Below are 17,803 nucleotides of genomic sequence, written 5' to 3'. Positions count from 1 at the left end.
TTTCACTCCTGTCCAACTCCCCTCTTCCTGTCATATTCTCATCTGTTTTGCATTCTTTGGAAGTATGTGGTTTCTTAGACATCCTCCTTGTGGAAATTGGGGGGAAGGGAGAAAGCGGTGTCTTGCTGTCCCCACAAGTCATCTTACTTTCATCGACAGGAGAAAGTTTTAAAAAATACAGGTGTGGTACATTCTAGAAGCTAGCCAGCCTCTTAAACAGTTTTTCCTGTTTTTCTTAAAGAGTGTGTGTGTATCATTTGCAGTCGGGGTATGGAGGAAAACTTGCCTTTTTTTAATCTTATGAGGCAAATATCATTATTGTATTGCTTTGTATGGAAATTTAGTATGTGGTATAAATATGGCTGAAACAAGCATTTCTAATCTGGATAAAATGAAATACATCATCCATGTCAGTAGTCTCGGTTCACTGACCTGCAGGAATTTTCAGTGTTGCTTTTGATTATAGCTTTCAAATCTTTCTTTTTTAAGTTGAGAAGGTAGGAAAACCAGAGAACCAAACCAGAACTTTTTTCCTAGCTTTAGCTCAACTGTTCTAATTCAGACATTAACCCTTTGACAACTGGTTTCTAGACCTGAATGGGTTCAGACTGGCTATGTTGGAAAACTGTTACTTGAATATAGTGGAAGTTCAGTGTTCAAGTTCAAAAGATTATAATGTAGTAAATAGGTTTTTTTTTTCTATAATGCAAAGACCAAGTAAAGTGGGGAGTGATACTGGGTCCTATTTTAAATAGCCTAACTTCTCTTTTCCTGTTCCATACTGGAATTGGATAATCTCTTTAGTTTTAACTCTTGACATCATGACAGTTTCCTTTGAATCTTTTTTTGTTACAATTCTTCCCTTGTCTTGTTTCCTAGAGAAAATGGAATTTCAGTACCATAATTATTGCATTGATTGTTGTTTCTGCTATTCTTTTTCTTTAAAAGAAGATGAAGTTCCTTCAAGTCATGAAATCTTGCAGTTGGCAAAGGAAGTGGGGGTGGGAAGGAGAAGAATTAAGATACAGATATTACAAATTAAGATAATGTGACTGCTGGTTTATTTATGGGGGAGATTTGTCAGCCCCGCACCACCTTAGTAGGTTTTGGTGCTTCTGTAGCAGCTAAACTGAGCGTGAAAATGCAAAACTGTATTAATTTAACTAAAGTAGATATTAAAAAACAATTATGCAAGTTTATGTATATATAAGGAACTCCTGGACAGCCAGTAGACTGTAAAGGGTACACTGATGAAAAGAAAGGTTTATGGCCTATGGAAGAAGGGGCAGGCCGCTCAGGAAGACTACAAAGATTTCGTGAAGCTATGCAGTGAGAAAATTAGAAGGGCCAAAGCCCATCTAGAACTTAATCTGGCTACTGCTGTAAAAGACAATGAAAAATGTTTCTATAAATATATTAACAACAACAAAAGGAGGGCTAAGGAGAATTTCCATCCTCTATTGGATGGTGGGGGAAACATAGTGACCAATGATGAAGAAAAGGCTGAGGTATTTAATACCTTCTTGTCCTCAGTCTTTAATAGCAAGACCAGTTGTTCTCTGGGTACCAAGCTTCCTGAGCTGGAAAACAAGGATGGGGAGCAGAATGAAACCCCCATAATCCAAGGGGGGATGGTTAGCGACATGTTACAGCACTTAGATGCACACAAGTCTATGGGGCCTGATGGGTTCCACCTGAGGGTACCGAGGGAGCTGGTAGAAGTGCTCACCCCACCACTTTCCATCATTTATCAGCAGTCCTGGCTAACCGGGGAGGTCCCAGTTGACTGGAGGTTAGCAAATGTTATACCCATCTACAGGAAGGGCTGGAAGGAGGATCCAGGGAACTACAGGCCTGTCAGTCTGACTTTGGTGCTGCAGAAAGTTATGGAACATGTCATCTTGAATGCCGTCATGAAGAACATACAGGACAACCAAGTGATAAGGCCCAGTCAGCAGGGTTCTTGAAAGGCAGGTCCTGCTTGACTAACCTGATCTTCTATGACAAGGTGACCTGCTCAGTGGATGAGGGAAAGGCTGTGGATGTTGTTTACCTGGACTTTAGTAAAGCCATTGACAGCGTTTCCCACAGAATTCTGGAGAAACTGGCTGCTCATGGCTCAGATGGGCATATGTGTCACTGGGTAAAAAACTGGCTGTCTGGCTGGGCCCAAAGAGTTGTGAATGGAGTTAAATCCAGTTGGTGGCCAGTCACAAGTGGTGTTCTCGAGGGCTCGGTACTGAGGCCAGTTCTCTTTAATATCTTCATCAATGATCTGGACGAGGAGATCAAGTGACCCCTCAGTGAGTTTGTAGATAGCATCAAGTTGGGCGTGAGTGTTGATCTGCTTGAGGGTAGGAAGGCTCTACAGAGGGATCTGGACAGGGTGGATCGATGGGCCAAGGCCAATGGTATAAAGTTCAACAAGGCCAAGTGCACCCAAGTGCACTTGGGTCATAACAACCCCATGCAGCGCTACAGGCTTGGGGAAGAGTGACTGGAAAAGCTGCCTGCCAGAAAAGGACCTGGAAGTGTTGGTCAGTAGTTGGCTGGATATGAGCCAGCAGTGTGCCCAGGTGGCCAAGGAGGCCAACAGCATTCTGGCTTATATCAGAAATAGTGTGGCCAGCAGGACGGGGGAAGTGATCGTCCCCCTGTACTCAGCACTGGTGAGGCCCCACCTTGAGTACTGTGTTCAGTTTTGGGCCCCTCACTACAAGAGAGAAGAGCAACGAAGCTGGTGAGGGATCTGGAGCACAAGTCTTATGAGGAGTGGCTGAGGGAGCTGGGATTATTTAGCCTGGAGAAAAGGAGGATGAGGGGAGACCTTATCGCTCTCTACAACTACCTGAAAGGAGGTTTTAGGGAGGTGTTGTCAGTCCCTTCTCCCAAGCAGCAAGTGATAGGACAAGAATAAGTGGCCTCAAGTTGTACTAGGGGAGGTTTAGGATGGATATTAGAAAAAATTTCTTCACTGAAAGGGTTGTCAGACATTGGAACAGGCTGCCCAGGGAAGTGGTTGAGTTACCATCCCTGGAGGTATATAAAGGACATTTAGATGTGTTGCTGAGGGGCACGGTTTAGTGGTGGACTTGGCAGTGCTAGATTAACATTTGGACTTGATGATCTTGAAGGTCTCTTCCAAACAAAACGATTCTATGATTCTAATTAAAACCCCATTGAATTAAATTAACTGTTAGAAAATACCTTCATTTCCATCACGTGTTCCCATCTCCCTTCTCCAAGTGTACAGACATATATGTAGGAAAAAATCTTCTTGAGAAGAAGCTAGGGTAGATCAGTTGGAAGGAGAAATGAGAGAGATGTCTGATTCTGTCTGTATGCAAATTGTATCCAGCATATTCTGTCATTTAAGAAAACACGTGTATTAGGCCTTTCTTCTTTTTCCTGCCCAGATAGTAAAAAATAGTATATTGTCTTGTCCAGTGCAACTAACGAGTGGTAGACAGACTGCTCTTCTGACTTAACATCTGTATGTGAAACTGAATGCTCTGTATGATTTCTTCTGCTTTTTTAAAGTGTGATACTTCAAAATGTTAAAGGAAACTAAAAAGTTTATTGGTAAATCCCTTCAGCCAGCACGACCTGTGCATCATCTGCCTTCTAAACAAGGTGAGTAGCATGGCTAAGATACAGTTTACTTTGCCAAAGCTTCAGTTGCTTTTACGGAAATAGCAAGGATGTGTAAAGTGATGGATTTTTTTTCCAAATGCTTTTGTGCAAAGACAGTGATGTATAAATATCTTGCTGTGTGTTGATCATCTCTGTGATAAAATCTGAATTTGAACTGCATTAGATTTATGCAGAACTCTTTTTTGTGTTATTCTTCTAACTTGACATCCGAAATTCTGGCTTCAGAAAGCTGGATCAGGCCTCTCCATTGAATTTGGATTTCTTGAGTTAGTGGACTCCTGCTATTGAAAACATAAAATACGCATAATTTAACAAACAGGTTATTGTTTAGGTTTTATTGCAAGTACAGTATACTGCATTGTATGGTTCTCATGTAGCCTTCATTCGAGTTTAAAACAAACAAACAAAAAAGCCTAAGGAAAAAATCATGCAGTATTTGTGTCATTGTTTTTTTGTTTGTTTTTAAATCTCTGTATCCCTTCTGGATATCGCAGTATTACAGCTTTTATTATTGTTAAGTTAGAAATTTTTGGTGGCCAGGGGAACGATGACAGCAGTGATGGTGTGGACAGAAGCTAAGTGACATGATAAATTTTTATTTTGTTTAAAATTCATGGAAGAAATGGAAAGGTGGTACTGTGGTGATTTAGAGCTTTTGTGAATAAATGCCTGTATAATATGAATAATTTCAGCAATGTTCTTGCGGCAAGTATCACAAAATAAAAATGTGGAGTCTGTTTATTTAAAATATTTTTTCTTAATTTTTTCTCTTATCTTCACCGGCATCAGGCATTCCGTTAAACTTTCAGACTGAATTACCTAGCAACACTGAAGTACATTTGCAGACTAAGGTTGACTGGGTGAGTATTGAGTAAATAGTAGATGACAAAGTTGATGGAATGTGTTCTGGAGTGCTATAAATTGGAGGTCAGCTGATCCCTTATTTTACCAAATGAAAAGTAAACGGTATTTTCAGCTAGGAGTGTCCTTGAATCCGTATGTTATAAACCAGTAGTGTTAGAGGTGTTAAAAATAAGTATGAGTTTCATGAATGTGTTTCCCTGATATTTGCATGCACTAGTAGCTGAAAAATACACCTTATGAGTTACTTAAGACTCTTATGAAAGTTTGTGTGGTGTTTCTTTAGTCTTAATTGAATTGAAGACAGCTATTTTAAACTTAAAGTACACATATTCAGTTTTTGCTTACTATGTGTAAAGAGTAACATTAGAAAGAATTATTTTTTTTGTTAGCACATGCACAAATGGATGTGAGGCAGCAAACGTCACAAAAATAGATAATTACACAGTTCCAGTGCATTCTGTAGTTCTGTTTCATTGACTCTGCTGGATTGGGCAATAAATGGGCCTTAGCATTCAAAAAACCAGAAGCACTGTAGTGCTTTATTGACAGAAATACTTGGTTTTAGACATGGTACAATGTGTTTTTCAAACTTTAAATAGGTTGTAGCCACTTGCTGCAAAATGCAGTTGGCAGTGTTCCAACTGGAATTCTTGATGTTTCATAGTCTGAATTTGATTTTCTGTTGATAATGATTTGAATGTTCTTCAGAGTGTATTGGAAGTTTTTAATTATTTTTTGTTTTGTTTTGTTAGGCCAAGTGTCCATTTTTTATTTTAGAAGAGGTCTAATAATCCTGAAGTCCTTAATTTATTGTATGAAGCTTTTGGAAGCTACCTTTGACTTTTTCAGAAATCAAGATGTTGACTGCCTATCCTTGATCCCATATGGAGAAATTAACAGCTATACTTGTCTTTTAAGCAGTGTGTATTTAGAAGAACAAGCAATTCCCTTTCAGAATAGGCCTGTGGTCAGCAGTGTTGTAGTACTCAGTTTCATCAATATTTGGCTACATGTATAGCTATATCTACTTTTTAAACTTTTTCTTTGGCATAGGATGTTGAGAAGGCTTTTTAATACTTTTGACTGTCAAGCTGTTTCATGGGTACCTCCAAATACCAGCTGATAAGTACCCGGTGAACTTGTTGATTTTAGTTGGTGGGCAGCATTGGCCTGGAGGCTGGCATAACAGCTTCACAGAATATTTTTCTAAGCAGAAACATGCAGCAGCTAGTTCTGAAGATACTGACACCTGAATCTGAGGATACGAAGTTGTGTATTACCACTCTTGCCAAAGTCTTGCCAAACATTCTCTGTGTCTAAAAAAGCATCAACAATGATCTGAGAAAGCTGTGCATTGTTACCCATTTGCTCTCCCCATTCCTTGAATCATGTATGTATATCACTTCAGGAACCTGTTCTTTAAAATTGTAGTTGTATTTCAGGTGCTTTAAATCATACTGCTTTTTTGATAAGACGGAAGTAATGCTCTGTATGTACCATCATAAAACTTTAATTATCTTTACTCCGTTTCTTCCTCCTCCAATATGTTTTACAGAAGATAAATGATCACAGGATGAAACAGACTGTAAGGTGAAAAACAAGAACAACTGTTGACATAACACTTGGTTTTCCTTTCAGCAATACTAACTTTTTACAACTTTTTATCCCGGTCATGGTCTTATGTAGCGATGGTCTATTAAAGAGAGAATAAATATTCAAGTTGCGATAGGTTAGGTTACAGGAAATGCAGGTTACTTTTTGGAGAGCTTGGTGAACAGTTAAGATTTTTTTAAAAATAAAGCAGATTGTATGTGCCACTAACTTATAAATAGATTTAAAAAATAAAATAGGCTTTAGAAACAAAAAAAAAGCCAACTCTGACAAACCAGGTTCTTAAAGCAGTGAAAGAGCTGAAGAAGAATCTGGCAACTGAATTCTCCAAACTGCTTTACTCTGTGATATTCAGTATGCATGCTTAAACCTGCTTAGACTTCTGCCAGAAAAAAATAATCATCATTATGGCACATCAGGGGTGCTACTGAGTGTTCGATTCAACTCTGCATAAACAGTGAATTAAAGTATTAAACCTACTGTCTGAAGAACTTATAGTCTAAAACTTCTAGTCTTAAGTCTTAAAGGAAGTGGAGAAGAGCTAATGCTAATAGTGAGCACAGTGATAGTGCTTGTATCTAAGATGTTAGCCTTGATTTCAGGGAATTTCCATCAAAGTGGTGTTCAGAGTGAGAGTGCCTGAATACTCACTGTGCCCTAACCAGCTAATGTAAAGCAAAGAATAATTTTTATTCCTTCACGGTATGCAAATGATACTAAGCTTCAGAAATACATGCCCTGCTCTAGGGATAGTCTTTATAGACGGATTCCATTCTTTGTAGATGGATTTCAGATAGGAACACATATAAGAGTTTTGTTGTGAGTGGTGATACTCAAATGTTAAATTTGGACCAAAACCCAAGCGTAATAGAACTTCTGATATTATAAAGCCATTGGCAAGATGATGTTATGGGAGATGGTGCAGGAAGAAATGTAAAAATATTGTGGTGACATTGTCTGGCACATGGCTGTAAATTCTGCTTTATTATGCATATCTTTTTCTTGTGGATTTGAGGACATGTTAAATCCTTTTTTGTACTTGGAGAAAGCGTTTGAATAGCTGAGACCTGCGAAGACTAGTTGAACATCACAAAGCAGTTGGAAGTATGGCCCTCTTCATTCTCTGAAATCCATAGATTTTTCAGATATTTTTTCCCCCTGTAAGTTTTAGGCAAATCAGGAAAAGGTAACTACATTTGAACCACAGAAAATGGAACTGTGAGCAGGGTGGGTAATATACTAGAAATATTTTACCATTTCTCAATTTGTCTTAGTGCACCATGAAAGCTGGTGGTGCGCTTACAGTACAAAGTATTAACTGGTGTCTCTGTCTAGACAATAGGATCTCTTCCACTTTTGACAAACGCTTCCCAAAATTTTCTGTTCTTCCTGCCAACAACCCCCTCCCCCCCAGTCTGTTTCAGAATGATTCAGAATTCAGTTTTCCTCAGCCAAACATTTTGGGAGCCAAGACAAACTGTTGAGGATACACTTCTTTCCTACTTTCCAAAACGCTCACTTCAAGGTTTTGGCAGCTGGAAGGAACTCAGTGTTATATTGTAGATGTTGAGTCTTGATGTGTATGAAACCTTTTGCTGAGTGAGAGAATCCAAGTCTCTCTTTTGGTATTAAGGATTAAGTCCTTCCTGCTGTTATTGTTCCCCAGTGTAGCAGCTTCTGGCTGTGTTCTGGGTGAGATGAGAAAAAAGGAGGAGATAATTGTGTTCATTTTGAAAACTAGAAATAGCACTGTAAAATTCTGTCTAAAAAATTGCTGTCTCAAATGTGCTTACCTATACTGTTTTGTAGGTCGTTGAACTATTCCTTTATAGTGTGTAATAAAGAGTAACAAACACTCTACAGATTCAAATTAAACTTCTCAGGCATTTTACGTTACCAGTATTCCTATTTACAGTTAAAATTATTTTGCAGAACCTTCATCTTTCAAGTTAGAGATGCATCAACTGTTATAAATAGCTACAGTTCTGACTATGGTTTCATTGGTGCAAGAGTGTTTCCTTTCAGACTGTTCTTAAATTGTAAAGAAGATGGTGATTCAATTGCAAGGACTAGAAAAATTGAACAGAATCCAGTTTTCTTCATGCATAGAAAATACTAATTGCCCAAAATCTTGGTGACTGGTGAAAGCAAAACTGATTACTGAAACTGTGCTACAACTGTTATTTTTAACTAAAAAACCCAGAAACATACATCCTTGTTTTAATATGGTTAAAGGAAACAAGCTTCATAACTTAATTTTGTGAAATATATAAAAAAAGTTTAACTCTTTCCTCCCTATTTTAGTCATCTGAAATGACTGAAGTGAAGATTTTAACTCAAACCATGATGCCTTGTCAACCAAAACAACATGAATCAGAAGCAAAAAAAGGTAAAATACTGCATGGAGATCTGTGTCAGAATTGTAATTTCTGTATGGAAGACAGTTGAACTTTGAAGAGATATGGGCTGCATATTATTTTTTTCCGATTAGCCAGGGCTTTGAGAGTCTGGCTTCCTTCTGTACCACAATTTGAGAGCAATATGAAACCTTCCTGTTTTTCACATAACACTCTAGAGAAAGTATACAGTTTGGCCCATAACTGACTTGCTTGCGTATAAGGGTGTAGCTGTCTTGGGTTTTGGTTTTTTTTTATTAAAAAAACCCCAACGAACCAAAAAAACCCACAAGAAAACCAAGTAAAAACAAGCGCCAAGCATAAAAAAAAATCTGCACACAAACTCCTGGTTTTGTGTAAACTTTTTCTGTGTGTAGAAGTACAGGTTTGGGTTGCGTCCCTGCCTGTTGCGGTCATAGCATACTATCTTTAAGACTATTGCATGCAACCAATTTAAGAATTCAGTAATTTGGCTTTCTTTTACTCCTCTTACCACAGTTCTTCTGAAATACCTATTTTCTGATGGTTAGAAATCACTTAATTTCTTTTATGATTAGTCCTGGACAGTTTGTTCTTGTGTCAACACAAGACCTTAACACAGGCCCTCTGTCCTTAAGGTTTGCTCCTTTTGCTTTTCTTTCTGTATGCCTGTCACTTAGTACTCATAAAGCATAATGGTGTTTTTGTCATGGTTTGGTAGTTTAAGCAAGCCAAACTTCTACTCTTTTTTCGTTAAGGGATAATCTCAGATTCCAAACATATTCTCACAGTCCTTCTTTGCACTGCTTCCTGCTTGATTCTTCATTCTTAAACATGTCACAGAAACTGTGATAGCGATCACAATTAAGTCATCAATTCATTGAGACAATTTTTTCTGTTAATGTCTTCCTTTAATTGGGCATCTCAAATCTCTATTGGTAATCTTCAATCCTTAAGTAATCTCTGGAGACTCGGTTTGTTCTGTTGCTCTTCGTACTCGAGAACTGAAAGAATTCTGTTAATTTTCATTGAGCCTTTCCTACTTTTCCTCAGTCTGAGATTACCATCATCCAGGTTCTTCAGCAGTAATTCTTCACTGTTGTGTGTTACTGGCTTGAAAGTAAGCTTTCTGTGTTTTCCCTTTCAGGCTCAGGTTCATTATTTGATTCTTGATCTTGGTAAATAGAATAATGTTCTGTTCTTTGGATCTAGTTCGGTGTCTGTTTGGTGGTGACTTCGGTCAAGTTCTGTCTGTTTGGTGGTGACTTTCTGATCCATTCTCATTGATTCTGCTTGTGGTGTGTAGAGGTTACTGTGTTCTACAGGATTTTCAATGGCTTCTCATCAGAATCTGGTCTCTTGTATAAGCCAGCACTTTGGACCCTTTTTAGTGGTTAATTGCTCTGTGATGCCTTCCTGGCTCTTCTCTGCATTTGTCCATAATGTCAGAATTTTTTCAGCACTTGTTTTCAAAGGGCTTTTGTTTGTTTGATGTTTGTTGTAATCCTTTCTCTCAGAGTAACACAACTTTAGAGGTCCTGTTGTTCAGCTACTGCCTATACATAAGTCTCTTTTTTTTTGTAATTTTTTTAATTTTTTTTATTTCCCCCTTGCATCACACTGTGAAATTTCCACTGGAACTCCATTTTCATCTCCAGCTGTAAATGAAGTTCTAGATAATAATTTCCATTTGATATCTGTTTGGTGGTAATATGCCCTCAATTACCTGTCTCTACAGTTGTTAAGTGCTTTTTACTGCTATCTCAGTCACTTCCTTGCTTTCTCTTAGAATCATAGAATAGTTTGGGTTGGAAGGGACCTTTAAAGGTCATCTAGTCCAACTCCTCTGCAATGAACAGGAACATCTTCAAGTAGATTAAGTTGCTCAGAGCCGTGTCCAACCTGACCTTGAATGTTTCCAGGGATGGGGCATCTACCACCTCTCTGTGCAACCTCTGCCAGTGGTTCACCACCCTCATCATAAAAAATATCTTCCTTAGATGTAGGCTGAATCTACCCTCTTTTAGTTTAAAGCCATTACCCCTTGTCCTATCCTGAGTCCTTCTCAGCAGGGCTGCTCTCAGTCCCTCATCCCTCGGCCTGAATTGATACTAGGAGTTCCCCCGACCCCAGGTGCAGGACTTTGCACGTGTCCTTGTTGAACCTCATGAAGTTCATATGGGCCCACTTCTCGAGCTTTTCCAGGTCCTGGATGGCATCCCATCCTGCAGGCCTGTCAACTGCACCACTCAGCTTAGTGTCATCTGCAAACTTGCTAAATGTGCACTCGATCACATTGTCTGTGTCATTGATGCAGGTATTGAACAGTACTGATCCTAATACGGACCCTTGAGGGACACTACTTGTCACCAGTGTCCATCTGGACATTGAGCTGTTGACCACTACCCTCTGGATGTGACCATCCAACCAATTCCTTATCCACTGAACAGTGCACCCATTAAATCCATCTCTCTCCAATTTAGAGAGAAGGATGTTGTGGGGGACTGTGTCAAAGGGCTTAGAGAAGTCCTCTTCTTCATATGTTTTTAAACAAGAGGGAAATAAAGCAAGCTGTAAATTTTCAGGTATGCTCATGTTCTTTAAACTATTCTTTTTAAAGTTCCCTCATGCTCTCATGTAAGTTCAGCAGTTATTCCAGTCACTTGTGATCAAAGGCCGGAAAAAAATCCCATTCATGATTGACTTTGTGGCCTCTCTTGTCAGCTGCCTACAGCCTGAAAAGCAGAAACCGTAGTCACTCAAGTGACTGTATAACTGTTACAGGAGGCCCATTATTTTTAAAGGAATAAAATTCTTTGTCACTCAAGTGACTGTATAACTGTTACAGGAGGCCCATTATTCCTAAAGGAATAAAATTCTTTGTCACCAAGGACCAGAGATAACATTTGTCCCTTCTTTGCCTTATTCCTTTCCTCTTGTTTCTGCTTTTGTTTGAGAATATCAGCTTAAAATAGACATGGGTAGACATATTATATCTGAGGCTACACTAGAGTAGAGATAGTTGTACAAACTCAAATGATAACATGCACATTCTAAGCAAAGACCCTGACTGTTGTTGATTCTGTGTAAAACCCTCAAAACTATTTAATTCGTGTTAATCCCTTTGCTAGTTTCATGCAGCAGATCTCATAATTACTTTTAGCCATTGAAAAACATTAACTTAATAGCTCCAAGAAAAGATACACTCAGTTTTTGTTATCTGTCCCATTGAAACATGTGCTGCTTTGGTGTAAGTTATAAACGTATTTTCTTCTAGGGCTTCAAGACCAGTTTGTGGTGTTTCTGTTAATTAGAACAAGTTATAGGGAGTCTGTCTGTAGTGTAAGGTTGGATTCACCTTTTTGTGTTCTTTTGTATTAAAACAACAAACCCTTATTAGCTTGGAATAGTCCTCCGTATACTAAGTCAATTTGATAGAGTTAAAGTGAAATGCTCTGTAATTTACTACAAGTTGTCCTGATGCAAGATATAAACATTGTAATATCAAAGGTCAGACTTAAATTAGTGCTGGTTTTAATACTGATTTTTATATTCCACATGCAGCATTTCCACCCTTCTGTAAGAAACCAAATCAGTTTTCTGAATTCACAACCTTAATGCCTTAAACAACAATGTTGAACTTGGTAATTTTGTATATTCACAGAAAGGATCAAATACAGCAGAGATTTTCTTCTGAAACTTTCAAGTGTTTCTCTGTCTCAGAGGAAGCCAGAGTTTCTTCCTGATCATCCAATTGTACTTGAAAAGCCAGTAAGTGCATTTTTCATGTTAAGTGAAGTTATAAAAACAGTCATGGAGGTTTTGACAACCCATTTGATAGGAGACATTTTTCTTCAGACTAGCCTGCCAAATTGATAAAACCTTCAAAGACAGATTGTGTAGTTTGGTTCTGTTACTTTTGTACATACCTTTCCCAGTCGGTATTTGGCATGTTACCATGGCAAGTACCATATAAAGGAAATGCTATTTTCTTTGATTTCAGGAAAAAGATCAGGTATGTTTACAAATTTAAAGTAAGTATGAAATTGTATTAAAGCTTTCTACTATGAAATCACAGTACATAGCTTTGGTATTCTATGTGAATTCCATCCCTGTCTTTTCAGAATAAAGGAGAAGAATTTTCATAAAGTTCTGTTTTAGTGAAGGTCCGATTCCAGTATTTAAGTTGAGTTGTCCATGCATCAGTGTCCACCACAAAACTATTAATGAGCTTAATGTAGTTCGTGGTATTCTCTTTGGTCTGTGTTGTTGGGGAGAAATTAATAGAAATGAAGTGCCACCTTAACCCTTGAGATGAAATAATCCTGAAATACTTTGTATGCTAAGAGAAAATAATCTAATGGTTCGCATTCCACACACCAAGTGTGGGAAAATGTTCTTGGGTATAAACATTGTAATATTAAATCAGGCTACGCAATGGACTGCTTCCGCAGCCATCAGGGTGTGGTTCTAGAAATAGGATTCCTATCCTGGAGAAGTGTAGAATAAATCATAGAATTATCTAGGTTGAAAGGAACCTTTAAGATCATCAAGTCCAAGCGTTAGCGTAACACTGCCAAGTCCACCACTAAACCATGTCCCTCAGCAACACATCTACATGTCCTTTGTATACCTCCAGGGATGGTGACTCAACCACTTCCCTGGGCAGCCTGTTTGAATGCTTGACAACCCTTTCAGTGAAGAAATTTTTCCTAATATCCATCCAAAACCTCCCCTGGCACAACTTGAGGCCACTTATTCTTGTCCTATCACTTGCTGCTTGGGAGAAGAGGCTGACACCCACCTCGCTACAACCTCCTTTATGTCCAGATGATTACTGTGTTAGTCACAGTTCCAGGTGGTTTTAAATTGTTTAAATTTCTACTCTTTGGAAAAACAAAGTTAAACTAACATGACAGTAATCAGCCTTTCCTGATCTTACTTTTTACATCTTTGTTATATTTTTCCTCAAGATGAAAGCTTTACTTGTTTGAAAACCTGCCAGCAGATAAGGAAGTTTCAAGTCCTGAATTTTCTGACTTTTTTCCCCCCTCTTCCTGTCGCTTGAGTTTGTAAGGGGAGAAAGTTTTGACAATATATACATTCTCACATGGTTAAGTTCATAGGTAAAGGAGGACACACCCTCCCCTCCTCCCAGAAATGGAATCAGTGGACGAATGAACTCTAAAATTGCTCATAACGTGGCTAAATTGCAAATAATTTGAATAGAGGGAAAGAAGGATAGTAAAAACTGATGCAAGCCAAGATGGGTTGCATGTGTTCTAAGAGATTGTTTTGGGGCTGGAGGATCTCTGTCTGTAGGATGACGTCATAAATGTTTTCAGTTATATATAGTCTTGTCTTTAGAAATAAGAGCGTGTCAATGATTGTGAGGCCTGCTTTTAAAGTCTTTCCTCTGCTTTGTGTTTGTCATATGTATGTAAGCCCCTACCTGCAAATGCTAGTTTGTCATACGGATAAAAAAGCAGTGAGTCTTCTCATTCTATTCAGCTGCAAAAGGGATGAGTAAATTACAAACTCTTATTAGTCAGGATCTTGTGTTAGAATAACATAAAGCGTATCACTTAGCTATCATTATAGGTGTCTTAAGCACAAAGTATGGATTGTTGAGTAGGCTGAAGGAAAAAAATCCTGTTCTCATTAAAAAAAAGCAAAAGCTAGCAAAATTGCTGTGTGGTCTTGGAGACAGTGTTGAAAAACGTATTTCAAGTATAGTTGTCTCATTAGTATATAAAAGTGATATTATTAGCTTGCCAGTTATACTTCAGAAGTTAGTTCCACATTATAAGGATGAAACTTGGTCAGCGATAGTCTGTATTATTTTTTTTCAGAATTGACTAGCATAAATGTTTTGGTGTTAATATAGGATAAAACTATCCACTGTTCTGGTGTAGAATTTTAGTGTAGGCATTGCATTTTTAGTACTTGGGAGTTTGTTTAGAGGCATATTAACATGACTTAAACATGTAAGCTCTTTGGATGTGAACTGTCTTAAGATGTATTTTGTATGCCAGTATGGGTATACCTTTTCACTAAGCAGTTTTCTTATTGGCAAGGAAGAGGAAAAAATTAACATTGTTTCCAAGAACATTTCAGTTAAAGTATATGAACCTTGTTAGAAATTCCATTGCCATTTACTGAAATAAAAATGTTATTTGTGGGACACATGTACCCTACCCAGCTAGTCACTTTCTATGAAGAGATTAAAGCACCTGGGGATGTTAAGTTTTTCTGTATGGTAATTCAAATATGAGAATCTTTGAATAAAATAGAAGCTGAATCTTACCCAGGAATGCCTGAGACTTGACTCGGCCTGTCAACTAATGGATCTTACTTTTACATCTTTCCTATTACTGTGGAAAGTTTCACGTTGAATTTCAAGAATGAGGTGTGATAAATGAGGAACGATAAAACACAGTTCAAAATTAGAAGAAGAAACTCCAATTACTGCAGATGTTTTATGGGACAAAGGTGTGCGTTATTTCCTCTTCTGAGTAGCTGCATCTCTTGGAAAACATTACTAGTGAGAATTTAATGAAATACAGGGCTGATTAGTCAACATGGAAATAGGAGAGGCCCCTGTTCAGAATATGGGGCTCATTGGTGTAAAGCTTCTCTTAAAACAGTAAAACTGAATACCCAATTTTTCTATCCATGAGAGTGTTTATCTCAAATGAGAATAATCTGAGCCCAGTATCCCATAAAAGGACTGAGCCTATTACTTTTTTTTCTTAATAGTTCTTATAATACATAGATTGGAGGAAAAGCATTTCATAATTCTTGACCATGTAATCTGAGAAGGAGCCTGGGGTCAAAGAAAAATTGGAGATAAATTCAAAACTAATTTATCCAGAAAAGGCAGTGATTTCAGGCTTCTTCTGGTGCAATATGGTGGCATCAGTCTGTTGTGTTAAATTGCCTGCTTTGTGTGACAACTTGGTTATTGAGACTGGATGTCAGAGTTTGAGCCTTCCACGCTGAAGTAAAGAACAAGTTGATTAATAGTGGAAAGCCTATGGGACAAGTACAAACAGCTTTAGTTTTGATGCAGACAGTGTTTTCCTGGTGCTGTTTCTTTCAAATCTGTTTAGTGATGAGACAGAATTATAATCTAAAGCCTTGTTTTGGGTTTGTTTTTTTTTTTCTTGTTTGTTTGGTTTTCTTTCCTAAGTATTTTTTTTTTGTAGCTTTTAATGAAATTTCCCATAATCTTGTAGTTTGGAAGGGACCTTTTGAAATCTAGTCCAATCCCCCTGCTCAAGCAGAGTCAGCTAGAGTAGGTTGCCCAGGATCATGTCCAGTCAAGTTTTGGATATCTCCACAGGCAGAGACTTAACAACTGCTCTGCGGAGAGATTTCACAGCCTGTTGCAGTGCTTCACCCTTACAGTGAAAAAACAATTGGTTTGGGGAGGCTGTGAAAGCTGTGTCCCTTTCATCAGATCTTACTGGATGTTCCCATTAGTTAAAAAGCAAAAATAAATCAAAAATCTTCCTTTGTGGTTTCTAGAAGGGTGGGAGAGATACAATCTAATTTTAAGGACATCTGGTAGCACAGCTGATATGATAGTGAGACATTATCTGAATGTTGCTGTTCCTGAGATTTCTAAGGTAAGGGTTCAGGTGGATTTCTGTGCAGTTTTGCTTGTGGCATCCTGATAACAAGTCATCTAAAGACAGTACTCTTTTGGTAGCAGTAACAGAAATTATAGTAGAGCATTTGTATCCTGATGATATCATTATTCAGGACTTGTTTTCAGTGGAGTGTGGAAAACCACTTAATTTACTTAAACTGAACAGTAAGTGGTGTTCAATTGTTCTGTTATCCATTGTCTTTCCTCTGCACTGTAGTTTCCTTCATGCAGCAGATTCTGTAGTTACATGGGAAAATTCCAGTGTGTTGATCTATCCCATGTCACCCATTTTTTCTGCATAGAAACCAGAGGGATCGATGAGATGCATGCTTAAATTAAATGAATGATGCTTACAAGGGGCAGGAGGAGGCCTCCAAATAAATTTCTAATGAGGAACAGACAGTCCTATAACATGACAGTGAACTTGTATTTAGGAGCAGGTGGTTGTCAACAGTTTGCTGACGAATTGAGTATTCGGGCGATTCTTACCCATCTTAAAACTTCCCTCGTTCTGAATTTTTGAAGTCACTGCTGAAGTAGACGTGCATCTATGAGTGAAAGCCATATTTTCAGATGAAGAAAGCTTCCTAGAGTGACTTGTACAAGGGAGATGATGTTACAGTTAGTGGGCTGTGGGTTGTGTTTGTCCCAAAAGACATTTGGGTTTTTTGAGATGTGGGGATCAGGCGTACCTATACATAGCTCAGCATTTGAACTGAACTGATGTTACTGTGTTAAGAAAGTATGCCAGGAAGACCTCACATTAAGTCTCTCTGATTAATGAAGTAGAACTGTTTGCGTTAATTAAAAAAAAATATCAAATTGTTAAATATATGTGGAGTAGAAAAGAGTTATAGGCAGACCCATGAAAACTTCGTTTAAATGATCTCTTATAACTGAAGTAATTTGAGGGTTTGTTTGTCTTACAGGAAAAGAGCAACCCTTTTATTGACATATGCAAGAAATGACAGGTTGTTTGGAAATGACAAATCCATCAATGAAGGAGCTACCTATGATCTAGATCTTTATGATTTTTGAAGGTACTTGGGTGCCTACAGATGGAAGTAGGACCCTATGAAACTTACGGAAATGCCTGTTTCTTCCAGCAATTGCCTGAATGCTTTAAAAGTCAAACCTTTAATTTGTAATGCCTGAGATGGTAATACAATTACAGTGAAAATAAATAATTTTACATTTTGCTGTGAGAGAATTTTGTCCCTGAATTGTTTGTGTTATATAGCCATATAGTTTGACCATAAGTTCTAAACCAATACTTGACTGGGTCTTTTGGCTTGCTCCCACCTCCTTTCTTTAGCAGTAATAATGGAACAAAAAAACCTGCCTGTGTCAAATCTCAGATGTTTTAGGGTATGTACTCCTCTACCTTATTTCTGCCCCCGCCCCCTCAAAAACCCCACAATCCGAACAACCAAACCTTCACTTGCTTGCTTTCTTCATTTGAAGTATTCATCTTGACACAAAAGATTCCTTAATATTTTGTGAATACATACCTTATTTCAAGGTATAAACTCTCTTGTTACTAACAGTTTCACTAAAATGGGAAATCTTCTCTCATCATGGATCAGATCAGACCAAGAGAACTGTCTACGTATTCCAGTCCTTGAAGTTCTTTGTAAATAATTGT

At 38.1% G+C, this 17,803-nt stretch overlaps 1 protein-coding gene across 1 annotated transcript; it reads left to right on the top strand.

Moving 5' to 3' along the window:
- The first annotated feature begins 3,554 nt into the window (after positions 1 to 3,554).
- C2H8orf88 (chromosome 2 C8orf88 homolog) lies at positions 3,555 to 17,200 on the top strand. The gene is made up of 5 exons (XM_063324031.1): positions 3,555 to 3,633; positions 4,444 to 4,514; positions 8,434 to 8,518; positions 12,169 to 12,275; positions 17,088 to 17,200. The coding sequence occupies exons 1-5, from the start codon at positions 3,555 to 3,557 to the stop codon at positions 17,124 to 17,126; spliced, it is 381 nt and encodes a 126-aa protein (XP_063180101.1). The 3' UTR covers positions 17,127 to 17,200.
- The last annotated feature ends 603 nt before the right edge of the window (positions 17,201 to 17,803 follow it).

Source organism: Chroicocephalus ridibundus, chromosome 2 (genome assembly GCF_963924245.1).
Source record: "Chroicocephalus ridibundus chromosome 2, bChrRid1.1, whole genome shotgun sequence".
NCBI lineage: Eukaryota > Metazoa > Chordata > Aves > Charadriiformes > Laridae > Chroicocephalus > Chroicocephalus ridibundus.
This window is presented reverse-complemented; position numbering and strand designations above follow the sequence as displayed.

Coding starts and splice junctions, on each gene's coding strand:
- C2H8orf88 (XM_063324031.1), top strand. CDS start 3,555: ATGTTAAAGGAAACTAAAAAGTTTATTGGTAAATCCCTTCAGCCAGCA. Junction 4,515..8,433: donor TGCAGACTAAGGTTGACTGG/GTGAGTATTGAG, acceptor TCCCTATTTTAG/TCATCTGAAATGACTGAAGT. Junction 8,519..12,168: donor TGAATCAGAAGCAAAAAAAG/GTAAAATACTGC, acceptor GTATATTCACAG/AAAGGATCAAATACAGCAGA.